This window comes from Erythranthe guttata, chromosome 3, assembly GCF_056151865.1.
Source record: "Erythranthe guttata isolate IM_541 chromosome 3, IM_541, whole genome shotgun sequence".
In the NCBI taxonomy this organism is placed as follows: domain Eukaryota; kingdom Viridiplantae; phylum Streptophyta; class Magnoliopsida; order Lamiales; family Phrymaceae; genus Erythranthe; species Erythranthe guttata.
The window spans coordinates 15,095,812-15,123,516 of record NC_142535.1 but is presented as its reverse complement, the minus strand read 5'-3'; the positions used below and the strand labels follow the sequence as shown (position 1 = coordinate 15,123,516).

General features: G+C 38.7%; 4 protein-coding genes and 4 non-coding genes across 8 annotated transcripts; 2 read left to right on the top strand and 6 right to left on the bottom strand.

The window, feature by feature from the left end:
- Nucleotides 1–1,273: 1,273 nt before the first annotated feature.
- On the top strand, nt 1,274–10,134 carry LOC105965902 (GYF domain-containing protein). The gene is made up of 11 exons (XM_012990450.2): nt 1,274–1,484; nt 2,644–2,732; nt 2,894–3,793; nt 3,871–3,988; nt 4,096–4,272; nt 4,648–4,796; nt 4,888–5,398; nt 5,522–8,180; nt 9,017–9,207; nt 9,304–9,363; nt 9,544–10,134. The coding sequence occupies exons 1-11, from the start codon at nt 1,436–1,438 to the stop codon at nt 9,918–9,920; spliced, it is 5,280 nt and encodes a 1,759-aa protein (XP_012845904.2). The 5' UTR covers nt 1,274–1,435; the 3' UTR covers nt 9,921–10,134.
- Nucleotides 10,135–10,383: 249 nt separating this feature from the next.
- On the bottom strand, nt 10,384–11,931 carry LOC105965893 (uncharacterized). The gene is made up of 3 exons (XM_012990441.2): nt 11,451–11,931; nt 10,943–11,166; nt 10,384–10,682 (listed from the first exon to the last, which is right to left on the bottom strand). Exons 1-3 carry the CDS (start codon nt 11,886–11,888, stop codon nt 10,622–10,624), a joined length of 723 nt encoding a protein of 240 aa, XP_012845895.2. The 5' UTR covers nt 11,889–11,931; the 3' UTR covers nt 10,384–10,621.
- A 4,250-nt stretch (nt 11,932–16,181) lies between these two features.
- Nucleotides 16,182–16,808, top strand: LOC148771900 (uncharacterized). The gene has a single exon (XM_088815281.1). The coding sequence runs from the start codon at nt 16,182–16,184 to the stop codon at nt 16,806–16,808; it is 627 nt and encodes a 208-aa protein (XP_088671407.1).
- A 1,437-nt stretch (nt 16,809–18,245) lies between these two features.
- LOC148771899 (small nucleolar RNA R38) lies at nt 18,246–18,331 on the bottom strand. Its single transcript, XR_016030581.1, has one exon. It is a non-coding gene; the product is annotated as a small nucleolar RNA R38 (small nucleolar RNA).
- Nucleotides 18,332–18,606: 275 nt separating this feature from the next.
- LOC148771898 (small nucleolar RNA R41) lies at nt 18,607–18,690 on the bottom strand. The gene has a single exon (XR_016030580.1). It is a non-coding gene; the product is annotated as a small nucleolar RNA R41 (small nucleolar RNA).
- Nucleotides 18,691–19,029: 339 nt separating this feature from the next.
- On the bottom strand, nt 19,030–19,115 carry LOC148771897 (small nucleolar RNA R16). Its single transcript, XR_016030586.1, has one exon. It is a non-coding gene; the product is annotated as a small nucleolar RNA R16 (small nucleolar RNA).
- A 60-nt stretch (nt 19,116–19,175) lies between these two features.
- Nucleotides 19,176–19,256, bottom strand: LOC148771896 (small nucleolar RNA R16). Its single transcript, XR_016030585.1, has one exon. It is a non-coding gene; the product is annotated as a small nucleolar RNA R16 (small nucleolar RNA).
- A 1,156-nt stretch (nt 19,257–20,412) lies between these two features.
- On the bottom strand, nt 20,413–23,176 carry LOC105965876 (DUF620 family protein (DUF620)). Its single transcript, XM_012990423.2, has 3 exons — nt 22,495–23,176; nt 21,623–21,961; nt 20,413–21,091 (listed from the first exon to the last, which is right to left on the bottom strand). Exons 1-3 carry the CDS (start codon nt 22,852–22,854, stop codon nt 20,585–20,587), a joined length of 1,206 nt encoding a protein of 401 aa, XP_012845877.1. The 5' UTR covers nt 22,855–23,176; the 3' UTR covers nt 20,413–20,584.
- Nucleotides 23,177–27,705: the final 4,529 nt, after the last annotated feature.

The following is a 27,705-nucleotide window of genomic DNA, read 5'->3' as shown; positions in this document are numbered from 1 at the left end:
CATGATAATTTTGGGAGTTCACTTGTGCATTAAAAACTCATAGTCACATTCTCATTTTTTTTTTCTTCATGTAATAAAATAATATTTTATAATATTATTTGGCTCCCTATGTTAAATTTAAAATTTTCAAAAGAATATTAGTTGCTATTTCAAAAGAATATTATTTGCAAAGCTTATTGGAATAATTATAAGGGTTAAATACAATTTGCACCCCGTAACTATTATTACCGTCGCATGTACCCCATGTACTATGAAATGCGACAAAACAATCCATGCCGTCCATCTCTGTTACAAAAATGTCCCTTTCAATTGTTGACTGATCGTTGCACTAGCTGTTGGTAAATTTCAGAACAAAATGCCCCTGTGATTGTGTAGAAAAAGGTGTGCATCATTCTTCACGCATTTATACTCATTTTATTCCCAATTTCTTCCTAATTTTCATTCCCAACCCCTTTTAACCCAAAATTTAGGAACAACTTTTATATTCTAGAAATTAGTTTTAATTTCTTTTTTAAATTTATAAATAATTATTCGGTTTAAAAATGTCTTCCGGTGGTTCAAATTCTCAAAATTAATGTTTTAGATCAAAATACTACGTGTCATATTTATCTGAAATCACTTTTGATCTACTGTACATGTTCCAATTGTTTTTGCGTAAGTTACAAAGTCAAAGAATGGTTATTTCTATCAAATAAAAGTAAGGGTAAAAAGGTAATTACACTGCAAAAACTAACACCGTAGAGATGTGAGAGTTGAGTTCGAATTGTTTTTGCATAAGTTACAAAGTCAAAGAATGACTATTTCTATCAAATAGAAGTAAGGGTAAAAAGGTAACTACGCTGCAAGAACTAACGCCGTAAAGATGTGAGAGTTGACTGGTAAGATGAGGGGCTGTTTTATCGGGTTTCATAGTACAATGAGGTATATGCGACAGTGATAATTGTACATGGATGCAAACTGTATTTAATCATAATTATAATTTATAAGAGAAGACAGGGTGTTTTGTAATTAAATAAAATTTTAGGGGTCATAGTCGTAAATTCATAATTGGAAAATCCACGCGCAAATAAAATCGAAGGGAAAAAAGGTATCACACCACGGAGTCGTGAGTTGTACGATCATGGTTACGCGCGTGTGGATAGAGTATTTCTATAATCTTCCACGGCGAGTGAAAATGTGGAGAAAATATCACAAGGACTAATGCTAACATGAGCCGTAGCCTTGGCCTTTTTTTATTTTTATTTTTTATTTATTTTTAATAGTTTTAATTTCTGAGATTTATTATTATCTTCTGCCCTTTCTTTTGGTTGCCCTATATTTTGCCCCCGCCTTGGCTATTTTGTGCACCTTCAACAAGCAGTCATTCCAAAGGGTTTTCTCTCTCTAGCTCACTTTCTCTCTCTAAACAGTTTTCCGTCTCTCACTTCGATCATCAATGGCCGACAACACCGAGTTCGATTCTCGCCCTAATCAGATCCCAAAAGGTTTATATTTCTCTCGCATTCATCTCTCTCCCCGGCCTACTTGTTCGTTTTTTTTGATTAATTTCATTTTTTCAGTAAAACCCTAAAACCGGGGCCACTTGCTTTGCGGCTTATTGTGGTTTTAGGTCAAATAAATAAACTTTTTCTCTTCCGTTCTGTGATTAATTTTCCAAATGTGAGTGTGAAGACTATTTCTTCCTCTATTTGCTTGTGTTTTTGCGAAGTTTTCTCGCCCAGGCAAAATATAATTAACTGATGCGGGGCTTGTAAACAAAAATTCTGTATTTAACTGTTATTTTGATGGAAGAAAGGTGTTATTTTTGAGGCAGATGAGCGCTTTACCGAACAGTTTTGGATGTAGTTAATTTGAGAATACAGATGCTAGGTCTGGTGCCTGATTTTCGGTGTAGGGTTATGTTCTGGACTATATTTAGATTAAATAATCTGAAAATTTGAAAAGCTTTGTTATTTAGTGAAATTCGTTTGTTATTTTTTTTTCCTTCATGTGAGTGCAAAGGCTATCCTGGCTTTTGACATTCAGAATGATCAAGAAATAGAAAAAAAGAAGAGATCTTGTTTCTCAATTTGATGTTGCATGTTGTGGTTATCCAGTGTAGCATGTTTATCTTTAGATTTTTTTCTTTGTAAGATCCCCAATATTGTTTGTTGCATGTGTTTTGGTACGAGTGAACTTATGCCTGAATTAGTGGTCACTTGGTTATGCATGTGTCTTACAAATTATGGCATTGTGTCATGATGAATTGTTTCCTTTTGGTGAAACTGCCACAGTAAATATTTCATGTCAAGATTTTTTGTTGGTGAAGTATGGGTTCATCAATGTTAGATCTGTTTGCCTCTCGAAAAAAGTTTCAAATGTAACTAATAATAAGAATGAAAAAGTTAAGACTCTTTCTCCTTTACATATTACTTCAATAATATACTGAAACAAGGCACCTTTTCAGTTAAATTGGAGCTTTTAAAAATAACTTTATTGAACACGTCTTTCAAAGTGTAACAATGTCTTACTTGTAGAAACTTTGTATATTAACGTTCCTTTTGATAATTGTAAGAAATATATTAGTTGCTGTAATTTATTTTCACTTTCTCTTGAAATTTCATTTGCTCTGTCTTATCTCTTATATCTTTGTAATTTATGCAGAAATTCAAGGATCTGACAGCTCCATTCCGCTTTCACCTCAGTGGCTTTTGCCAAAACCAGGGGAGAATAAGACTGGAGTGGTTTCTGGGGTTTGTCCTGATTTACTTCGTCCTTTTTCTGGCTAGTTTTTTATCTCCTTCCATTATTATAAAGAAATGTGTAATAGAATATGAAAAGGGATTTCTAGTGAAGTTGACTGGACCTCACAGCCCACATGTCTTTATTTAGCGATTTCACCCTTTTTGTGCAGGAGAACTATGTTACTCCGCATCCAGGTCAAGAAAATCGCCCTGATGCTATGAAACTAGTTGGAACAGGAGATGAATTCAAGAAAAAAGATGTCTTCCGTCCTTCTGTGCTAGACATGGAATCTGGTCGTCCAGACCGCTGGCGTGATGAAGAAAGGGACACTAATTCATCTGTCCGCAAAGACAGATGGAGGGAGGGGGAGAGAGAGCATAGTGATAACCGCAAGGTGGATAGAAAGGTTGATTCATCTGTCAGGCACTATGGGGAAGCACGTCGTGCCCCAGGAGAGCGATGGACTGATTCAGGAAATGGAGATAACCATGATCAAAGGCGCGAGAGCAAATGGAACACTCGGTGGGGGCCAGATGACAAGAGGACTGATGTTGTGCATGAGAGGTGGGGTGACTCGAGTAAGGAAGATGACGTTCTTCTTGATAAAGGGTCTTCCCATATTCCTCTTCATGGGAAGGATGAGAGGGAGGGGGGTCATTATCGACCATGGAGACCTAACTCTTCCTACAGCCGAGGTAGAGCTGATCCTCATCACCAAACTTCATCCCTAAACAAACAGGGTCCTATGTTTCCACATGGCCGGGGACGTGGAGAAAACCCGGCTTCTAGCTTTACACCTGGTAGGGGAAGGGTTACCTCTGGGGGAAGCTCAGTTACCCATACAGCCACTAGCCTGCAATCACATGGACCTATTGTAGAAAAAGGTGAAAGTGGCAATGGAGAGCCATATCATCTAAATTATAGCCGGACAAAGTTAATAGATATATATAGGACAGTTGATATGATAAGTTATGCAAAGTATTTAGAAGGCATTGTCGAAGTACCTTCACTCACAAGTGAAGAACCCGTACAACCTCTGGCTTTTTGTGCACCTACTCCTGAAGAACTGGTAATCCAGCTTTCCATAATAATCGATAATCATATAGTTCGATGGTCCCTAGATTGACTGTGAAGGTTAATTTGTAGGTTACCCTGAAGGGAATTGACAAAGGGGAAATCATTACTGGTGCTCCACAGGCTAGTAAGGAAGGATCGGCTGGTCGACCCACAACTGATTTTATGCATTCGAGAAAAAACAGGCCTGGTAATCTTATATTTTAATTAGATTTGTTCCATGTTTTGCATTTTGGCCCATTTACGTGGACGAACAATTCACCCCTCAATATCTGTTGTCTTGATTGGCCTGAACAGGAAGTAAGGATGATATTCCGGTTTCTCTTGATGATTCTAAACATGAAACACTGGGATATCAGGATGGCTATTCAGATGGTCGTTCCCATGAAAAGCAGCCTTATGGTTGGCTTAATGCAAAAGCGGAGAAGATGCAGGACTATCAGGCCTTTCGCGATCAAAAGTTGAATGCTGAAGGTAAATTCGAGTAGTTCAAATGTGATTGCTTGAGATAATGCAAGATAGGTTGATCATAGATGGAAAGTTGTAGAAATGACTTCTTAAGTTAGCATTTGATTTACAAATCAATAAAAATGCCTGTCAGATATTCTGCAGGACATAGAATGTCAAAGTCAGAATTCTGTTGATTATTGCTCACGGGATCATATGATATCATTCTATTTTGTAGATATTCCAATTCTAGTTTGCATCTCATGGCCTGATTGATGAAATATTTTTACATATTGTCCTCTGGGTTTTGCTTTATTTGATACACTTACAGTTGATGTAACTCGCTTCTTATGCATATATATTTGAAAGCTTAGATGTAAACATTATATTCTTTGTGGTCAGCTTCAAAAGAAGATAGTGTTCATAAGAAGAATGACGATGTTTCCGCCCCTAGGGAAAGTTCACGAAGTAATTCCTCAGTTCTTCACTCTGGTGCATGGAGATCTTCATCTTTTGCAGAACGCTCACGTTTAACTTCTGATTGGAGAGAGGTACCTACAGATAATCAGAAGATTTTAACAATATCTGTGACACCAGTATGATGAATTCACCTAACATTAACAAGGAGTTTCAAAATGGCAGGTTAGTGATGATCCAGCTATGAGAAGGCAGCCAGCTGAAGCAATGGACAGGGAGATAGAACCACACAAGGTTTCTCAGCCGGCTCCAGAAGATCTTGTTCTTTACTATAAAGACCCACAAGGTGAAATTCAAGGCCCTTTTGCTGGGAGTGATATCATTACCTGGTTCGAGTCTGGATATTTTGGCATAGAATTGCTAGTCCGTTTGGCCAGTGCACCAGCCGACTCGCCCTTCTCTGTACTTGGAGATGTGATGCCCCATTTGCGTGCCAAGGCTCGGCCACCTCCTGGATTTAGTACACCCAAGACAAATGATGTCCAAGATGTATCTGGTAAACTAAGCCATGGCGCTTTTGGGAAGCTTCACGTAGGTTCAAGTGAGAATGATATGTTGAAAAATGATCCAAGATTTAAACACGGTAACGCAACAGAAGCTGAAAATAGGTTTCTGGAATCGTTGATGGCTGGCAGGATGAGTGCTGCATCCCTTGACAAGTTTGCTATCCCTGAAGGTTCGTCTATTTCTATCTAAAGAAAAGCGTAAACAAGTGGTTGCTTTTCTGTACCTCTGGGCTCTGTTCACTTACGTTTGCTTGTTTCTGATAGTAGGGGTTTTATGCCATTTTGTTATACAGGTATGCAGGGATATGGTGGAAATAGTTCGTTTGCAACACCTCCCTTGGGATCTAATTCTGGAGATGACCCATATTTATTGGCCAAAAAAATGGCACTGGAGAAGCAGGGATCTCTACCAAATCCATACTCACTTTGGCCTGGGAGAGATGCAGCTTCTGCTGCTGCAAAGACAGATGCCCTGAATGAGACTTCGCTGGCTCAGTTGAAGCTTCTATCGTCTCTCACAGATAATTCTCGGGCACAGCATCATTCTCAGACTGTGGAGTCAATGCCTATGCATCAAGGCTTATCTGACCGATCTACCGCCAATTTGAACAATGGAACCAGTGGTTGGTTGAATTTCCCTATTCAAGGAGGGTTCAGCCCACATCAAGATAAGTTGGACATTCATCAAAGTCAGAATCTTCCTCCACAATCTGCATTTGGGATTAACCAGCAGAGGCTGCAGCCTCAGAATACATCTTTAACTAATATGTTAGCACAATCTATGGGTAATCAAACTCATATGTTAACTCCAGAGAAGCTCCTCGCTTCTGGTATCCCTCAAGATCCACAACTGCTAAGTTTGTTGCAACAGCAGTATCTGCTTCAGTTGCAATCACCGACCCCTGTTGCATCTCAGCAACTGTCACTCTTGGATATGTTGTTGCGTCAGCAGCAACAGCAGCAACAGCAGCAGGAAGAACAGCAGCAGTTAATGCGTCAGCAGCAACAGTTGCTTTCACGAGTGCTCCCTGACCATCACCTAAACCAAAGATTGAATGAGGGGTCGTTGGCTCAACTGCAAAGTGGTGGATTTGCTGCTGGAAATGCTAATGTGGACCACACCCCTTTCCAGCAAACACAAAATTCATTTCAGATTGGCACGCATCTTCAAGTTCCCAGTTTACGAGGAGAAAATGCAAATGTTGCCGACTTTATTTTGCCTCGTGAATCGCAGGATATTGGCCCAAATATTAATTCAGAAACTTCGATGCATCTGCCACATCAATTTTTTGCAAATAATGCGAAGCAAACAAAATGGGACACTACTCTGCCGGAGGAAATTGTTGAGCAGCAGAAGAGTTCTTATAGCAAAACAGATGGCATAGATTCGGATTTGTTGTCCGAAAGAGCAACCAAACATGCTGGAGAACAGACGTCAAACTGTGATGAATCTTTCAGAGTTTCAACCACCAAAAATTTTCCAGCCGGTGAGTATTTGGGAGAATCAGTTTCACACCAGCAACCTACTTTTGGTCATGAAAACGAGCTATTTTTTGATACCGTGGAGGGATTGGCTGAGACTTCTGTTGGAGCATTTGAAGAACCTAAAGATGTGGAACTGCACACTGGTGATTCCTCTCTGGTAAAGGAAGTGAAAAATCTTGAAGCACGGGAAGTAAAAAAATCCTCAGAGAAGAAGTCAAAAAAGCAGAAGGCTACAAAGGTTTCTACCGACTCAGTAAGGAGTGTCTCTAAGTCCCAACTGTCAAAGTCATCAGAAGTTGAAGAAACAAACTCTGGTAATACAAAATTTGAGAGGCATTCTTCCCAAGGAGAGGCACTTGCAGCATCTTTGACTAGTAAGGAGAAAAAGAACAAGACCGACAAAGTTGCCGATGATGTGGGTTTTGTGCAAGGACAAAACTCGTCGCCTGACCTAGCTTATGCTGATGCCGGTCTGCATGTTGAAACAAAAGATCAGCCAGGACAAGTTTCATACGCATCACAGATGAACATACAAAGACAAGCTGTACAACGGGCATGGAAGCCTGCTCCTGGTTTCAAGCCAAAATCATTACTGGAAATACAACAGGAAGAGCAGAGAAGAGCACGAGAAGAGGTGGCGGTTGCTGAGATTTCAACTTCTGTGAGCTCCATGAATGTCTCCACTCCTTGGGCTGGTGTTGTGAATGCAGATCACATGGCATTCAGTGAAATTCTGCAGGATGCTGGCAGCACCGACTTAAAGTCTGCAAAGGCAGACAGTTCATCAATTCTGAAGAACAAGAATAGCCAAAAGGAAGAGCTATTCTGGGATTATACTGCTCCCAAGTTGGGTGACAGAGAGATGGAGATTTCCAACACTGTACCTGCGATATCTTTAACATCAATTATGAGTTCCCAAACTGATTCTGTTGTGGATGACTTTATTGATGCTAAAGATACTAAAAAGAACCGCAAGAAGGCTGCTAAGGCTAAAAATGCTGGAGCCAAGGCTGCTCCTGTAGCTTCTGTTGAAACGTCTTTTGGATCAAGTCCCATTGAAAAGGGCAAAAATGCTCGCCAAATGCAGCAGCAGAAGGAAGTGTTACCTGCTGTCCCATCTGGCCCTTCATTTGGAGATTTTGTTACATGGAAGGGAGAGCCTGCAAGTCCTCCTGCCCCTGCTTGGTCCACTGACTCTGGGAAACCGTACAAGGCAACATCGTTGAGGGACATCCTCAAGGAACAGGAAAGAAAGGTGTCTTCGCCAGCACAGCTTCCAACTCCCCAGAAACCTGCAGCTAATCAACCTGCCCATGGAAGTGGTCCATTATGGTCATCCTCCTCATCTACTGCAAAGGCTGCATCTCCAATCCCAATTATCTCGCAAGCTGCTTCTCAAGTCAAACATAAAGTTGAGGATGATCTGTTCTGGGGACCATTAGAGCAACCAAAGTCTGAAAATAAGCAGTATGTCTCTATCTACATTTATTCTCATCTAACATATCAGATATTTAGTCCAAATGCTTGCATAAAAAATGAGTCTCAAGTTCCACTTTATATTCAAATTTTTAGATCAACTATTTATTATGGCTTTTTCCCGTTTACTATATCAGATATTTGTTCCCAGTGCTTGCATCAATGATATAGTTTCATGTGTCATTTTCTATCCAAATTTCAAATCTACCCTTTATTATAGTTTGACTAGCGTCCAAATGTCTGCCTGTTGTGCTCATTAATTTTGAGTTTTGTGCTCATTAATTTTGAGTTTTTGCCTAATGTTGATTAGAAAATGTTTTGGCTTTGGGCTTTCTGCACCAGTGTTTGCAAGTATCTCCAGTTAGAGCAGCTAAGATATTGTGTCAGTTGGTTCCCAAGTGGATGATTATTTTAGTGAATAGATATATCTTTGTGGGTTGCTTAAGTGGTTACGAAGATGTTTAGAGAGATTTGGTGCTGGAGGCAGATCATATGTGTTCGCCTATTAAAGAAGCAAAAGGTGGGTGGGGTTGAGGGTTGGGGATGGATGTGGTAGGTTGCCAGTTTTAAGTTTGTATTTCTTGGTGGAGGGAAGGTAGTTCTAAGGTTTTATAATTCATTGGTTGATGCCAATAATTATATCGAATATTGCTTATGGTGACAAACGTTTGGTACTTTGGGACAATTATGTCAGTTGGTATGCTCCTTGAGCTACTTTTGCCATTGAGCATAATAATGTTGTTTTTTCGTAATTCTTTTATTGTATATTTCTGATATCGTTATTTCGGGGAAGAATATCATCCTAAGATGCTTCTGTATGTCTGTAGGCACGATTTCCCTGAACTCGGAAAACAGAATAGTTGGGGAAGCAAAACCACACCTGTGAAAGGAGCCCTTGGAGGGTCATTGAAGAAGTCCTCCGTTGGCAGCAGGCCAGTTGATTATTCGCTCTCGGCTTCAGCTTCTTCCGGTCAGTCATCCTTGAAAGGGAAGAAGAATGCCCCGCCCAAGCATTCAGGTAGTTTGCTTCGATTGCTTTCATTTTCCCTGTATTCCCCTCCAGAAAGAAAAAAATAGACATGCTGAATTTACTGTTACTCTGTTAATGTTACAGATGCTTTGGATTTCAAGGAATGGTGCGAGAGTGAGTGCGTCCGACTTCTTGGATCAAAAGGTATTGTCTATTTGCAACCATTGTTCTTTATGCAGTGACCTTTCCATGAAGTTACTTGTCTTATAGTTCTTTACCGTTCATCTACACACAAATGTGTGTTTTTGTATGTGAATGAATAAACCGTCCCACGCGATTTCCGGCCTTTACTGTCCTTTCTTATGGTTGTTATTTCCTTTGTAGATACAAGTATCTTGGAATATTGTTTAAAGATATCAAGATCAGAGGCAGAAACACTACTGACAGAGAATCTCGGTTCCTTTGACCCTAACCACGAGTTCATCGACAAGTTCCTGAATTACAAAGATTTTTTGCCTTCGAATGTTCTCGACATTGCCTTCAAGAATCAGAACGAACGTAAATCAACTGCCTCAGGTGCTGGTAATATGACCTCCGGCCATGTGGATGTTGGGGGCTCTGAGCCAAATGATGGTGATGCTGCAACAAAAGGAGGAAAAAAGAAGGGCAAAAAGGGCAAGAAAATGAGTCCGCTGGTTTTGGGATTTAATGTCGTTAGCAACCGGATTATGATGGGAGAGATTCAGACAGTTGATGACTAGATGATTAGGAGATTGTGAATACATTTGTCTCAGACTGTAAATGTTTTTCGGTTTTTTTATGGCAGCGAGGATTTTTAGCTCCTCTCTATAGAGAGAAACTGCAGGCAGCTAATATAACCTGCTGAAGCAATTTTGTTAAGTTATCGTTTAACTGTAGGTTTTGTTATACTTACTGTAACTTGTTAAGGTTTAATTATTATGTATTGGCACTAAATCTAGTTTTCTTGCTTCATGCTCTTGGTATTGTTGAGTGTTCAGACATTAGATACTTGTATGCCTTTGTTCGTCGGGTATTTTACGATTCATGGTTCAGTTTCGTCACTTATCGAAGTGCTTTCCTTTGTCCCTTCTTTGATAGTAATTTGGAGAATTTGTTACTTGTTCTTCGAAAATAAGCGTATGCTAGGAGACATATATAAAGAAAATAGCAACTTACAGCCAAACGGAGATCATAAATACCTTCTTTACTACGAGAAAACCAAATATTTATTACTATTTTACCAGTTGGATAAATGTTTACTAGTATATAATTCGCTTAGAAATGTAAACGGAACATGGATGCATCTCGTCACTTTGCAACAACGACGCAAATGTCATGCCCTAAGATATTAAAATGTCGTATTATAGCAATAAGTGCACGCAAAATTACATAATACTCCAAGGACGATGCATTATTTTGCAGTTGCTCTTAGCATATACGGTCATTTGATCTGTTTCCTCGTCTTCCTTGCCTTGGTTCTTAGTGGAACTTCCTCGGATACTCTGAGCAGCATCAAATGCAATTATTGTTAGAATTCGACGTGCAATAAAAAATAATTCTTGATGAATAGTAAATAGAAAGAGCCATATGAAATACGAGTATCGTTTAACAGTCCTCGCATGAATTTATCACGAATAATACGAGCCCTGATTACAATCAATCAATATGCATCCTGATCTAATTTTTTAAGTTTCAACAAAGCTTATAAAACAGAAAAATCTAGCCACAGATAAAACGAAGTTCGTAATCCCGTCTTGCGTACCTAGGGGTCGATTCGACAGGAGGTGGATCATACACAACGCCGGAGCCGAACGACATCTTAGCAATCTCAAGAAGGGCCGAATTTCTGACAGTTGAAACCTCACTGATCAAGTCTTGATAAGCAGCACCAAAAGCATCTCTCCAGAAACTAGGCAGCCTTACAATACTGTTGTGTTTGTACACATTCCACATCTGCCTCACCATCTTTTCCCTTTCATCCACATCCTACATTTTTCCAACAAACACCAAAAAAAAAAAAAAAAAAAAAACCCATTAAAATTCACTCACAAGAATATGCTAGAAAATAGCAATTAACATAGATCACCTACTAATGTGTGTATAAAGATTTGATCTTTAGTCTTTACCAGTTGTTTTCTAGCTAATAGATCCGGTTTTATCCATTAAATTTTTTTTTTTTTTTTCTCCCAACTGTCAGCTTTTACATAATAATTTATTAGATCTCAAACATTAAAAAAAAACCAGAAAAAAAAAACAAGAACTTTATATACCAGAACATCAAGATCGCCATGGATGGATTGATCTAAGTCAAGAGAGGAGTGTTTAAGATAAACAGAAGACCATTTGAGTGTGACCGAGCCAGTGAACATGGACCAAACTGCAAGCAAAATAATTACAGTCAGAGCCCACAACTTGTACTTTCCTTTGCCAAACAGTCCCTCAAAACCAGACCCCCCACCATCTTTCTTGACGCTGAAGCTTCCTGCTAAGTTTGTGCTGCTGCTGCTACTAGGGTTTGTTTGGGTTTCTTCGTCTCTCATTTTCTGTAAAGTGGGCTTGTCACCAAATTTATGATAATGGAGATCTTCTTGATGAATTGAAAAAAAAAAGCTATTTTTTTTTTGGATTGTGAAAAGTGGCAAAGTGTGTGTTGTTCTTAATGGGGAAGGAGAGTTACTGAAATGGAGGGTACAATTATGACACTGCATGGTTTGATTGTACCTTGAAATTACCACCACCCCCACCGACGGTGGTGGGCCCCACCTACGGCAGTGGATTTTTGTGAACTGTGTAATTATTTTTATGGGTAGTGGGATTTTGACTCTGTTTACTTTATAAATTGTTTGTCTTTCTTTCAGATAATATTATTTTATCCTCTCTTTCATATATTAAATTAAACTATTGAGATAAAGATTATTCCTCTCCCATATTTTATTTTTCATTTTAGAAGTTTTTTTTATTTTATTTTTCTTATATTTGTGAAGTTGATGAGATAGAAATAGTATTTTTATTTTTATTTTTATTTTGGCAAAATTACGGTCATCCCATGAAGTAAGGTCAAATTACGAAAAAACTCCCTCATGTTTGGGTAATTACAACCACCCCTTAACTATGAGTCTGCTTACGCGTCCACTCTTATGGTGTCAAGTTCAACAGAATCTTCTAGATTCCGTGGAATGTTCTCTAGCTTGTACTCGTTTTGTGCGAAAATGCAGTTTCTGATGCGTCACATTCTGATATTTACAAGCCAAGAGACACATTTTATTACCCTCTTGTTTCGAAACGTGGAGCTCGAATGAGTTAAAACACATACAAATATAAGAATATTCCACATAATTTAGAAGATTCCACTGAAATTGACATTGCAAGAATGAACATGTAAGAAAATTCATAGTTAATGGAGTGATTGCAATCACCAAATGAGAACGTTTTTCGTCATTTAACCTTACATCAGGGAGATAGCCGTAATTTACCCTTTTATTTCTATCATGCGGGTGAATTTGCGTAGAATTAGAATTAAGACATCCCCACTCCTACGCAATTATTAAAATAGGGCAATATATAACAAAACTTTTTATGGTACGTTACAGCTAGGCTAAGAATATTGTACGCGTAATTCAACATTATTTTGTTACAAACCTAAGATTCTAATTGGGTCAATTTAAATATTTATTATTGTGAAATGGGCCTATTTCACACTTGTTTAGTCAAATATTTCGTTCAATTGTTCAACCTAAGTCCATTTAAAAATATATATGACTTTGACTTGATTAATATGCGCCTCAAATTTAGCCCTACGTGACAAGGTTCTATTAACTCGTCTCATGAAATTATGTAAGAGTGTTGACTTATACACTTCATTATTATTTTTTATATTTAGATCCCGTTTGGTTGGCAAGATAAGATTAGACAAGATAAGATTAAATAATCTAATGAAACCCAATTATTTTACTGGAGTTTGAAACGTCCAACAAAAAAAACTCATTAGAAGGCAAGATAAACCATGATTATATAATTTTGACGGTTCGACCGGACAATTTATTGAGGATACCAAATATCAAATTAAATCAAACTATTTAGTAAATCATGACTTATTTTCGCAACCAAACATGACCTTATATAACTATTTGGTATATATGTAATCATTTTACAGTGGGACTCATCCAATAGGAATAAAATTAGAATGTTGAAATTTGGTCGAGATAGTCAATGAGTCCAAACATATCTAGAACCAATATATTGGATTTATTGGAATATTATTCACAGTGCGAGTTTCACTGGGCGACTTTATTTTATTTGCAACGTTCCGACATAAACTAACTATTTCAAACTATTATCGAAAAATGGGCATTTCGTGCTAGGGAGTACGAAATGACTTGAAGCATTTCGTATAAAGAAACACGAAATAGTGAGGTTTTATAGTACGAAATAGTGTGTGTGTCTTTTTTGCCTTCCGCGTAGATTTACAAGACCTTTTAAGTATAAATAGTTAATGTAATTATTACGTCAACACTTTCTCCTTCTAAAATACTACTAAATCAAGTATTGAAAGAAAATCACAATATAATATTTTGCTTCTACTACTCATCTATTATGTAATGCTGCTACTTTGTATTAAAAGTGTCATTATATCTTGAAGGCGATTGCCACGAATCGTGAGCGCTAGTATAGGAAATTTCATATTGAAAGAAAAGAAACGCGTTCTTGCCTCAACTTCCAATTTATGTCTCATTTTCTAGCCATTATGAACACTATATCATATTTTTATAACAAAATTAAGTTATAAATTACTATATTAATGGACAAATAAGTTTTACTATGTTCATAAAAAAGACAGAAAAGAAGAGGGTAAAGAAAAATGTACTACTAAAAGCCATGCTTAAACAATCTCCTGGTCCTGATGGACTCCCCGTTATCTTTTACACCAAATATTGGCACATTCTCGGTTCTAGTGTTATCTCTTGTGTTCTTGAATTTTTAAACAAACATAATCTGCCTGCCCCTTTGAACTTTACCTATATTGTCCTCATCCCAAAAGTCAAAAAACCGGAAAAAATCTCAGAATATAGGCCGATTAGCCTTTGTAATGTGATCTACAAATTGGGATCCAAAGTATTGGCTAATCGTCTGAAACTTGTGCTTAATGATTTGATCTCTCCTTGTCAATCTGCATTTGTGCCCAAACGGTTAATAACTGATAATGTCCTTGTTGCTTACGAGATCAATCATTTTATTAAGTTGAATTCTAGGGTGAGAACTAATTATATGACTCTTAAACTTGATATTAGTAAGGCATACGATCGAATTGAATGGCCTTTTCTTGGGAAGATTCTTTCTCGTTTTGGTATTCCGGATCGGTTGGTGAACCTAATTATGTTATGTATTTCTACGGTCTCATTCTTTTTTCTTTTCAATGGCTCGCAGTATGGATCGGTGACTCCTTCTCGAGGGTTAAGGCAGGGGGATCCCTTATCCCCTTACCTATTTATTTGTTGTGCGGAGGCGTTGTTCGCTCTCCTGACTAGAGCTACAGACTCAGGGGAATTTAAGGGTGTTAAGGTGGCACCGGAGGCCCCGGAGATTGTAAATTTGAGTTTCGCTGACGATACTTTGATTTTTGGGGAAGCTTCTACCGATTATGCGAGAAAACTGAAGGAGATTTTAGACTTATATGCGAGGGTGTCGGGTCAACTTATTAACTACGACAAGTTTACTATTACCTTTTGTCCGATGACGCCTCAAGATAAGCGGGACATGATTGGTCAGATCCTCGGGTTCCAAGTCGTGGAGAAACACGAGAAGTATCTCGGTTTGCCAGCAATGATGGGGCGCTCCAAGAAGGAAATATTTTCGTATTTACGTGATAGGGTTTGGGCGAAGATAAAAGGGTGGGGTGAAAAACAGCTGTCAAAGGCAGGAAAGGAAATTCTTATTAAATCTGTTCTTCAAGCGATCCCATCGTACATCATGGGATGTTTCATGTTACCAAATGGAATCATTTTAAGTGTGGAAGCGGCTATAAGGCGGTATTGGTGGGGGTCGGAGGCTAGTAGAGGGGTGGCGTGGTTAGGATGGCGGGATCTGTGTCAGTCTAAAGCACAAGGAGGTCTGGGGTTCCGGGATCTCCAGCAGTTCAATGTTGCGATGCTTGTTAAACAGGCATGGCGAATTCTCACATGTCCGGATCTTCTTCTCTCGAGAGTGTTGAAAGCTAAATATTTTCCGAGCTCCAATATTCTCGAGGCAGCAGGAGGGTCCCGCCCATCAGCCACGTGGAAGAGTATATGCAATGTCTTGCCAGTTCTTAAGTTGGGTCTTCGACGTCGGATTGGAAATGGGCGGGAAACATCCATTTGGGCAGATGCATGGCTCCATGATGCTGGCTCCAATAAAATTATCACGCGCCGCCCCTCTCATACGGCATTTCCAAATATAGTGGCAGACCTTATTGATTTTGATACGCGTTCTTGGAAATCCAAGCTCCTCGCAGATACCTTTTGGAGAGTGGATGTGGACCGCATTGTCGATGTGCCGTTCGGAGGACCGGAGACAGGAGACCGTTGGGTTTGGAGATTTGCAAAGGATGGCCGCTTCTCTGTTCGGTCATGCTATCATGCATTATTTGATTTTCCGGAGAAACTTAGTGGGAAAGCGGTGGAGGATACGGGATCGAGTGGCAAGTGTGATCAAGATCGGTGGAAACACATATGGAAACTTCGAATTCCCCCCAAAATTAAAATATTCGTTTGGGGCGACTTGTAAACAATTTTATCCCTACAAATGAAATCCTCTTCCGACGTCGGATTGTGTCGTCACCGACCTGCCCAATTTGCCAGGGACCATGCGAATCTTCCATTTATATGATTCTTGATTGTTCATCCTCGTGGAAAATTTGGAGAGATACTCCATTCAAGGGACTGTACAATTTGTACCGTACCTCAGTGGGGGCTTGGTTGGATCAATTTCAGGAAAAAAACTCGATTGAGGTTTTTGAGCTAGCCATGGTCGTAATTTGGAAGCTTTGGGAGAATAGGAATAAGAGCATACATGGCGGAGACGTGGTGGCGGCGGAAGACATCGTGGCATGGAGTAAACACTATATGTGGATTTTCAAGGCAGCAACTCTCCGACCAAGTGGTGTTATAGCAGCGGCGATCCACCCAACGGTATGGCTTCCTCCAGCGGCAGGCTTCATCAAAATAAACTTTGATGCTGGGTTTAACCATAATCAGCGTTGTTTTACACTCGGAGTGGCAGCCCGGAATCACGATGGTACGTGCATGGGGTGGCGAGTGGCGAAATTTCCTGGTGGTCCGCGGCCCATAGATGCAGAAGCCATGGCGGCAGTTATGGCTATCAAGATGGCGAAAGATCGAGGTTGGGGTGATGTCATATTCGAAGGAGATTGTCTTCCAATTATCCAAGCTTTCAACAGAGGAGAAGCGAAATATATGTCTTTTGGAGCTATTATTGAAGACGGGATTAACACAGCTAAATGTTTTCATTCTTGTTTCTTTCAATTTGTGAAACGTTCGGGTAATTGTCTTGTCCATGCCATTGCGAAGCTTGATTGTACCGAATATTTGGAAGGAATTATTTTTCCCCCGGTATTGGCTAATGTAGCCTAATAATATGCTTCTGTTTAAAAAAAAAAAAAAAAAAAAAAAAAGCCAAGCTTAAACGTTTTTTTCAGTTTCAAATTTTAAGAATATTGTTTCAATTATAAAATTGTTTCTCTCCCTCAAAAGTCTCAATCCTCACAAAAACATTCAAATCCTCTCAAAATCAAATTTCATTGAAGATAACATGGTAATTTCTAGAACCCAACTACTTGAATTTCAATTTTTTTTGTGTTTTGTTTCGTTAATTATATGCTAAATAAACCCTAGAAATCGAGTTCTAGGGCTTTTTCGCATATGCTTTGTTTCGACACCCAAAATGGGCGAGCAAGTACCGTTCTCATGCCCATTTTGAGTGTACGGATGCGGATTAGACACCTGTTTTTGGCGTGGAATGCTTGAACCGGTGTTTTGGCCATTTAAGAAACCAAGATTTTTCTTCATGATTTGGGCATGTAAACCCCGGTTTCTCGCCCGAGAAATGGAGGAAAATTGGTAAATTAGGGCTTAGGATATTGAATCACATCTGCAAAGCGCCCGTGTTTAATTCCAGTCGGTTATCAAAAAATGCATCACGGAATCGAAGTTATTTTTTGAGACACTAATCCACAAAAATTGACAAAGTTTAGATGATTTATTAGTATTTACCATATCCATATTTCATATTTGAGATATATAGCGATCACACACCAACATTTGATATGTACACTTTCTATTTGTATAAATACTTGGGAGTTTGTAGTTTGAATTTGTTTTAGTCATATTATTACCAATATTCTAAAAATCGGCCGAGACGGTCCAAAACCTTTACAATTTTAGTGTAAATGTTTGAAAAATCGGTTTTTTAGCTTGTAAGGCAGTCCAAGGCGGTCTGAGGCGGTGAAACCTTTAAGGCAGATCAAACTTCAGTAGCAAAAATCGGCAAAAATCAATTTTTTTTTTTTATAAATCAAAATAGAAGTTGAAATTTTAATAAAAAAATATGAGTTTATGTTTTATTTTGTTAATGTTAATTATTATTGTTAAAGAACTAATGATGTATGCCAAGAGTGTATGTAAATTCAAAAAATTGCATTTTTATTTATATTTTATAAGGTTACTTATGTATTATGAATTTATTATTATTATTAAACTTAAATTATATTATTAAAATATAACATGATGTAGTTATGTTTAAAGATTTTTTATCTATTTATAAATAATATCTACAAATATGTTATATTAAATTTTAAAAATAAATTTATTTCCAATTTATCACTGCCGCACCAATTAATCATGAGTCGATCACAGACTCCAAACCGATTATTGCTCATTACATCATCTGAAAAATTACAAAATATATGCGCCAATAAAAAGAAAATCAGAAAATATAAAATACATTCTAATCCAAATGCTTTTTATAGCTTGCTTTTAAATCTGCAGAAAAACATAATACAAAAAATATGCACATCCCTCAGAAAATAAGTTTATCAACAGTTGTAATTCAGACAAGGCTGAAACTATAATAAATATTGAGTTCATCATCGGGAGATTGAACAATTTAATAAATAAAAAACATTAACAACTCATCTCAAAAAAAAAACATTAACTAAATAAAACTTTATTCTCAAATTATTTAAAACTTTGAAAACTTGAAAAAATAGAATAATAAATCGATCAGATAATTGTAGTCTGGAAGAATTTTTTCAATCGTCATTCAAAATGTCCGATTCTCCAATCCTCACCTCGATTTTTCATTAATTAAAAATAAATTTCCCATAAAATTTAAAAATAAAATAAAAATAAAAATAATTAATGAGTGGAAAAATGCTCAGAAGGATCCATTGGTTTCTTTAATCAAAGAGAGTTAACTCCCTTTTCATAAAATAGGTAGTTTTCAGCATCACAGCAAACCACTCAAGAATCAAAAATTAAATTAAAAATATTTACTTTTGTTATTTTTATAAATAAATTTCCTGCTCAGATAAAATATAAATAATCAAGAACTAATTTCATACGTCCAGACATAATATAAAATAATCATCACTGCAGATTTATTTATTTATTATATAAAAAATTTAAAAATCTCAGATAAATTTCCAATAAAGGAATTACACAGACAAATCAACACGGCATCAGTTCAGTCCGCCCGTCTGCTTTTTTCATCATTGACTACTAATTATATCACAATTAACACGTAATTAACAATAAACCCCCAAATTAAAAACAATTTTGAAACCCTAATTTTGAGAGAGGCATCAGACAATAAGCGGAGTTTTTTTCTCCACACGAAAATTCAGTGAAAAAGCATAAAGTGATTTTACATCATTTACCTCCTCATAAAATCATTAAACCAAATATTAATTAATTAACACAAAAAAAAGAAACTGAAATTGCAATGGAATCAGACAATAAGCGGAGATATTAATCAACACGGATATTCAGCGTGTAGGATAAATCTATTCATCATTTCCCAATCGCAGTTCTAATTCTTCAAAAAAAAAAAAAAAAAAAAAGATCTTATTTTTTCGAAAAAATAAAATTGAATTTGGGAATGTTCATTTGACACCAAGGCAATACAAACAGAGTTTGTGTGCTATGGGCTGGTAAGCGTTCCTAAATCGATTTATGCATCAGTTATAACTCCAAGAACAATTTTAATTTTTTCAGAAAAGGAGTGGGTAAAACAGATGCAATCAATCAAATTTCTGATTTTCAAAAATCAGATCTTTATTTGATAATTGAGAAAAAAAAAATTAGAAATTAATTTACCCGCGATTTCGAAAGAACAGATCGGCATCGGCGGAGAAATCAGAGAAGAGAGATTGAATTGGGGAAGAAGTGTTTGATGTTTGTGAGGCGGCTATTGGGTTCACTTATATAAAGAATTTCCGAAGCTAGGGTTTAATATGATACAACGGTATGGGCCGCGTTCACGGATTAGGGCTTTACATTTCTCCCTTTCTTATTTTTTTTTTTTTTTTTAATTAACAATATTATATTTATTTATTTTATATATATATATATTTTTTTTTTTTTTTTTACCGTTATTTACTTATTTCTAATGCATCGTAAGATGAATTTAACTATGGATGAGGTTTTTTTCTTATGGTTTGGAAGCTATTATACGAGAGTGTAGCTTTATTCAGTGCGCTTATATTGTTGGTTCCTTCATTACAAAAATAAAATAAAAAACTATAAATGAGATTATTGGCATTGCTATGGTTTGGAAATCAACCATAACTATTAGTGGTCATTGGTTTTAACTTTATTTGTTAACGTTGTAAATCAAACTTGAACATGTTTTTTTTTTTTTTAAAGTAAGATATGAAACTCGGTTAGAGCTCGAGTTCAATTAGAAGAAATAAATAATAATAAAAAATATGTACAAATAGATTAATGTACTCGATCTCGACTCGATTAAAGCTTGTCCGAGCACGACTCGATTGCTTATCAAACCATACTCAACTCAGTTTTGGAGACTCAACAAGAAATACATATATATATATATATATATATATATATATATATATATATATATATATATATATATATATATATATATATATTTTTTTTTTTTTTTTTATTTTATTTACTAATACTCCTTTTTTATTAGTAAATACTCTAACAACGATAATACTAAAATCTCCATTCTTCCCCTTTTCAATGTTCCAAATGTTGGAAAAAGGAAAAACATGTTGTATCCAAAAGGAAAAACAAGTGAAGTTACACTTTTGCCCTTAGCCTCTATATTTACAAAAAAACCAATTTCATCTAAACAAATAATAAAAGAAAAATTCCAAGCATCAAATACCATTCTCATAAGGTTCATTCCCCTTCTTGACAGCCTCTGCAGGTGGCAAAAAATAATCAAAAGAAAGGCCACAAATATTGAAATCAACCTCTTCAATCTTCCAAGTCTCCTCCAACTTCCACTTCCTCTTCAACGTCTTTCCGTATCTATACAACGAGGCGCTCGTTTTCCCACCGTGCGCTATATTTATCCCGTCCACTATTCTATAGTCCTCGAGCACCGACTCCATGCTCGTCTCGTAAAACACGCTCTCGTCCCCTACGGGCGTCTTCATTCGTATTAGCTTCGTGTCCTCGAATTGGATCAAGAGCCCCGTTCTTTGACTGAAATACCCCCATATCGTGTGGTGGACGACTTCCGTATTCGGGGTGCTTTGTGCCTTGAGAATCTCCGAGCACGTGTCGAGCTTGAGTATGAAACAATCCTCGTTTTGTATGGTCTTTTCGCCTATGCACACCGTGTTCAAGAAAAGGTTGGCCGTTGATCTCGGGTCTAATCCCTTTAAGAAAATCCACGATTCGAGAATTTATAATTTGATCGACATTTCCCACCAAGGGAGTAACTGATTTTCTTGAGTTGTTACTAGTTTCTTTTATTGGGTTTAGCACCCCTGTATTTACTCTAATTGTCAAAGAAAACTCCATATATTATAAATATTAGCAAGACCCCCTGAGATTCAAATTTATCGACAAACTACCCCTAAAAACGCATCATACGAAAAATGCATTATAGGGTGTGTATTTTGCTAATATCTATGACACGGTGCATTTTTTAGCAATTCGTAATAACGTATGGGTATTAAATGCAATACACTCTTCTTTTATTTATCATCAAATTATAAATGATCAGATTTGTCTCTACACATTAAACCTGTAATATTCATTACTTCAACATAGTTAGAAGTTATTAGACCAGAACGAAGACGGACTATTTGGGAGCAAAGTATAATAAGCATGAACACAAACCTACTTATGCATAAACACAATAATTTTGATCAAGAGTTATAAATAAATAAATAAACAAATTGCACCTGAAAAAATCTTCGAAGGGGCCTAGGGGGGCCTCTAGTAGCATTCGAATTCGACGAAGATTGGCTCCACGCAATTTTCCCATCACTCCCCGCACTTATCTTGTGCCCCGAAACAACGAGCTCAAGGTACCATAAATCGGGATTTTTCTGCCAAAGCACAAAACCACCCGCCTCGCAACTTCTTTTAGCGGGCTCGTTATTTTGTTGTTGAACTCCGTCCGATGCCACCTCCATCTTCACTTGACCAACCGCGTACATGCTATTTATAGAATTTAATGCCGATAGTCCACCCGTCGCCGCTAGATATTGTTGCACTATGTACTTTGCCGTGGAGGCTTCCTATTTAAGTTTAAGACAATGGATTAAATATTTGAAATGCACACAAAATTTACAGGGTAAATTACAACCACCTCTGAGGTAAGATCAAATTATGAAAAAACCCCTCATGTTTGGGTAATTACAACTTAAATACAATATAATCTTCTAGATTTCGTAGAATGTTCTCTAGTTTGAACTCTAGTTTGAACTAGTTTTGTGCAAAAATGCAGTTTCTGATGCACAACAATCTGGTATATACAAGCCAAAAAACACATCTAACGGTCATCTTGCTTCAAAATATGGAGCTCGAATGGGATAAAACGGGTACAAACTTGAGAATATTCCATATAATCTAGAAGATTCCACTAAATTTAACGAGGTCAAGAAGATTCATCGTTGAGGGGTAATTGTAATTACTTAAAACAGGAGGAGGTTTTTAGTAATTTAACATTACCTCAGGGGTGGTCGTAATTTACCCTAAATTATATGATAAAAATGGATTAAAATTAATTTTAATTAAAGGGTGGGAAAAATAGAGAATGATGGATGCTTACAATGGAGCCATCCTTAATGGGCTTTGTGATGGCCCGATCCAGCTGGACCCGATAAGGTATGAAGGCCGACCCCACAAGCTTCAACAGAAGCATGAACTGATCAATATTGTTGGTGGTGGTGCCGGAGGAGGAGGAGGAGCCGGAAGACAATGGGTTGGTCACCGACGCCCACTTATCGGCGGCGGAGCTGCGGTGGTGGTGCTGGGCGCGCATGAGGTTGCGCATGTTGTGCCACCGGAGGACGGCGTTGCTGCCCATCTTGTTGAACATCTCCTCCGGTATGGGGACCTCTAGCACCGTCTCCAGACCGCCTTCTTTGTCAAGATTCGGACATAGCTTCCTCATTGAATGGTTAACCATGCATGCACCGTGCCACCAACGCCGCCGCCGCTGACTCGCCGGAATCTTGATTTTTTTTTTTTTTTTTCTTTTCGTTGGAAATTAATAATTCGAAGGGGCGAATAATTGATTATTATTACGAAGGAAGAGTTTTTTGGGAAGGAAGAATTGATTGTAGAGAGAGGGCCTTCCCACTTTCCTCTTCCTCTCTTGTTTTATTTATTTTGTTCTTAATTTATTTATTATTTTGATTTTTTATTTTTTTTGTGTGTGTTCTTATAATTTCATTTCAATATTTTATTCTGACGTTTGGGATTTTTTTTTTCTTTTTTGTTTTTGGAGCAAAGAGAATTAGGGAGGTGAAGGGGTGTTAGTTTAAGGTAATCCTTAGTCGTAGGTTGTCGTGTGGGCACGATTTGGCGGGGGTTATACATTACATTGTTTTTTTTTTGTTAAAATTATGAAAATTACAAAACCCTCCATGAACTTAGGCTAAATTACGAAAAGTACCCTCACCTATCCGTAATTACTAAAATCCCCCTGATGTTTGTTTTTGTCTTACATCGACCCCTTTACCATGTAATTTTTCACGGAAATCTTTTTGTTTCGAGAGAGTAGTGCCCAAAAAATGTCGATTCTACCATCGTGGGATTTGTCTATGCTAATTTTTAAACACAAAATTTATTATATTGGGGTATTTATATGTAATTCTTCAATAACATACACACAACTTTTTAGTATTACTATCACCCCCACTGAGGCTAATTTTTATCTTCAGACAGTAGCATAAAGAAATGTCACGTTTACAAGGATTGACATTTTGCAGGAAATATTCATGAAAAATCACATAGTAAATAGGTTGGTGTAAGACAAAAACAAACGTTGAGGTGATTATGATAATTACTAATAAGTGGGGATATTTTTCGAAATGTACCTTTTTTTTTCTCTCTTTTTCTTTTTTCCTTGTATTGTTTCAACTAAAAAGGAGAAATGTTCCTTGAAATTGGTATTAGGTGATTTTCATAAAAAGTTATAGATGTAATAGTAAACTAATCATATGAATTCACAGAAGAATCCTGGAAACTTGGAGCAATAAATAAATAAATAAATAAAAGAGAGCAGATTTAGGAATATTCTTTGAAGTAATATCAGCTTTGATTGTGTTCTTCACAACCTCCTAACAACTAAAAAACCAACCCATAACTGCCACACAATCCGTACGAAAAAAATTCAATTCTACTTATTTTTGTCATTTTCAGCTTTTAATCATAAAAGACAAATACTAAAATTTGCATTTCGAAATGGACTTCTAAAAACAGGATAACAGTTCAGGACAGACTATATCTATATATAATACACACACTGATGATGCTAGAGTATAGCTCACCTAGGATGATGTAGAAAACAAGCACGGAGAGCAAAGCTGATCAATAGCTATTCAACTCGATGATCCTGAGGTCCCTACAAAATGAGCACACGTGAACTAAGCCGGGGGTTGATCCGGCGGAAACCCCTCCGACGCTCAAGTCAGATGTACGGATCGTAGAGAAAAGTAGAGAGAATAAACTTGTGGTCGATTATCAATAAAAATGAGAACGTACCTTAATCAATGAATAAAACATCTATTTATATGTTGTTAAATGGATTGGGCTTCCTTTGTTGGGTCCAAGCCTTACTTTGAAGAAGCTTGGGCTTTCGTGTAATGGGCCCACTCGTATATGACTGGGCTATCATGTAGTGGGCCTAATTAGTAGATAAATTTGAGGGCCCGTTGGGCCAGCCCATTTAGGTATATCATTAAGCCCCCCAACTCTCGATTCGAGATGGGGACTTGTGCAGAGGGATCCGGGTCGTGTCGAGAGTTAATTGCGTCGTTGATTGAATTGTTTCCGTTGGCGGTGAATTAATTTCCTTAATTTAAATAAGGAATGATTGTATTTATTTGGCAGTGAGGTATATATTTAAAGGATTTAAATATTATACCAGGGCCAGATAAATAATCTCTTTTTGCGGTGGAAAGAATTTAACTTCAACTCTTGCGTAATAAATATGGGTATGTACTTTTAACTCTCAGTCTTCTTCTGTGCTGTTCTTCTCTTGGAATTTTTTTTTTTTTTTTTTTTTTTTTTTTTTGCGGTAGAGTAGAAATTTTTTGTTTTCTTGATTGCTTCTCTGGAGAAAAATTTTTCTCATGTCGAACCCGGATAATTCGAAACCGCTGCGAATTAAACTTCGAGATCCGGTTGAAAGAGGCGAGAAAACTTTTGGCACGGTGGGTATGGGGCGCGAGAAGCCAGTAGTATCTGGAGTGGAAACCGGATTCGCAGTGGGCGTTGCACGAAATTCTGTGCAGATGGGGGTGGTAGATGGCTCGGAGGAAGAAGGCGGCTTGAGCCGCGTGGCAAGCCGGCTAGCTGCTGGTGAGGGAAATCTTCTCTTGGAAGGTGTGGAGCCGAGCCGGTGTCAGGAGCCGTCGGCTTGCCTCGGGAAGGAGGAGGTTAAAGGCGGGGCTGCCATCCCACGTGGTCCAATGGGGGATGGACGCGCGCGCGCGTCGGGCACGGTGGCCGAGGCACGCGCGCGCGCGTCGGGGCTGGGGGGAGAAGGACGCGCGCGCGCGTCGGGTGTGGGGGGACGCGCGCGCGCGGTTGGTGAGTGTGCGGCCGATGCGCGTGGGGCGCGGGAAGGAACGGACGCGCGCGCGCTGCCCATTAGGGGCGCGCGTGCGCGCGCGCTGCCCATTAGGGGCGCGCGTGCGCGCGCGTCGGCGGCTGGGCGGGGAGCTGGTGAGTGCGCGTTTGAAGTGGGTTCTAGTGCGCGTGGAGGCGCGCGTCTGGAGACGACGTGCGCGCGTGCGGGTGCGTCCGGATCTGGTTTTCGGCTCCGTTCGCGCGAGCGGGTCGGGCAAAATGAGGAGGGAATTTCCGTTGAAGGTGATGTGAGTGTTAGCAGTTCCGTAAGGCGAGAAATTATCGAATCTTGGAGTGACGATGTAGAAGCGAATATTCGCGTTAGTGAGCAAGTGGATGGAGTTGTGGCTAGTCGGCGTTATTCTCGACGTCAAATCGTGGATTTTGGGAGCGATAGTGATGATTCGAATGAAGCTCCTTTGGCGAGTGACGAAGCGGTGCCAAGTAGTGAAGAGGGGGAGGAAGATGACGAGGAGGAGGAAGATGATATTCCGCCGGGTGATGTTGAGGTTGATAAAAGGAAGCAAAAGAGAATTAAACCAATTAATTTGGACTTAGTTGATTTTGATAGTGTGTTGACGGAAGAGCATCTGCACTCTATTCGTCGTTTATCTGGAGCGCCAAGTAACGTTGAGTTGTTGTTACCTCAGAAGGGTGACCGTTTGTATTCGCCACCTGATGGATTTCATACGGTGTTTTTAGGTTACTTGACGTGTACATCTCAGATTACACCGCATCCGACCTTGTTGAAGGTTTGCGAGGAATTCAAGATTGGGTATAGTCAGCTAACGCCCAGTGCTGTTCTGATTTTCCAGGCGTTTCATTTTAGGGTGGCTCGAGTAGGTCTGCCTGTGTCTGTGAGTTTATTTAAGGCGTTATTTACGTTACATCGGCCCAATCAGATGCCTTTCTTTTGCTTTCATCCTCGCGTTCATTACCAATTCGTGAAGAGTGTGAAGTTATCTTTGGGGAAATGGAAGACCTATTTTTTTTACGTGAGGGCTCCCACTTTTGATGTTCCCGTAGTTTGGAATCCTACGTGTGAGAGTTTCGCAATGACTGCAAATATGGCGAAGAGGATTGAGGAATCTGGGTTGTGTGATGTGGAATTTGATCCGAGGAGTTTGATACCGACGGTGAAGGGTCAGCATCGTATATCCTTTTGCTGCCTTGACTTGTGTTCCTTCTTTGTTGTTTTTTTTTTTTTTTTTTTTTTTTTTTTTTTGTAGTGTATATCCCATGTTTCTTATGTGTTCGTTATCTCTTGTAGATGGGGGTATCACCTTTGCAGCGCTTCAAGCTAAGGCGAATGGGTCGTCGAAGAAGGCATCGAAGAAGGCATCGAAGAAGGTACCCTCTACCTTGGGAGGTTCTTCAAATGGTTTGCCTCGTGGGGAGGTCCATGTAGAAGCTGCTCGAGTAGTCGCAGATGATCGTAGCAGTGCTGGTGAAGTGGAGGGGCGTCTACCGACGAGGGATCGTGGCAAGGGGAAGAGGGTGGATACCGAGTATGTGGCTGTGCCTAAGCGTCCACGGGTAGACCCAGAGGAGACTTATGCTTTCCATGGTGGAGGAGGGAAACAGCTGTTTACTTATGGAGTAAACCGCGATGGTAAGGAGTCGTACTGGGATGTGTCGGACTATGATTTGCCGATGTTGAGTACCGAGGGTTTCGTTCGAGAGTATGATCGTGCTCGGATGTCTGGTAAGGGTCCTTCTCATATGCTAGAGTTAGCTGGTGGAGACATATGTCGGGTGAGTACTTGCCTATTTAAAACGAGGCTAGATGTTATTCCCTCTCTTCCTTGTGTAATTCTTTTTTTTTTTTTTTTTTTTTTTTTAGTTGGTAGCGACTTGGAGATATCTCGTGGAGCACGGTAGGAATGTGGAAGCTAGTAAGGAAGAGGATCGGGCTCGAAGTCAAGCGCGTGAGGATGAGCTTCTAAGCCAGTTGGAGGAAGCGCGGTCCGATCTCACTCTACGCTCTGAAGAGCTTGCTCGGAGGACAGAGGAGCTTGCTGAGAGGACCGAGGAGCTCGAGGTTATCCGGGGTGATGCGAAAGCGTATAAGGATGATGTGCATAAGTTGAACGAGTGCTACGATCAGCTGAAAGAGAAATATGAAGCTGAGAAGGCGACGGGGAAGAGGTTCCTCACGACATCAGGTGGTGTGGCTTATAAG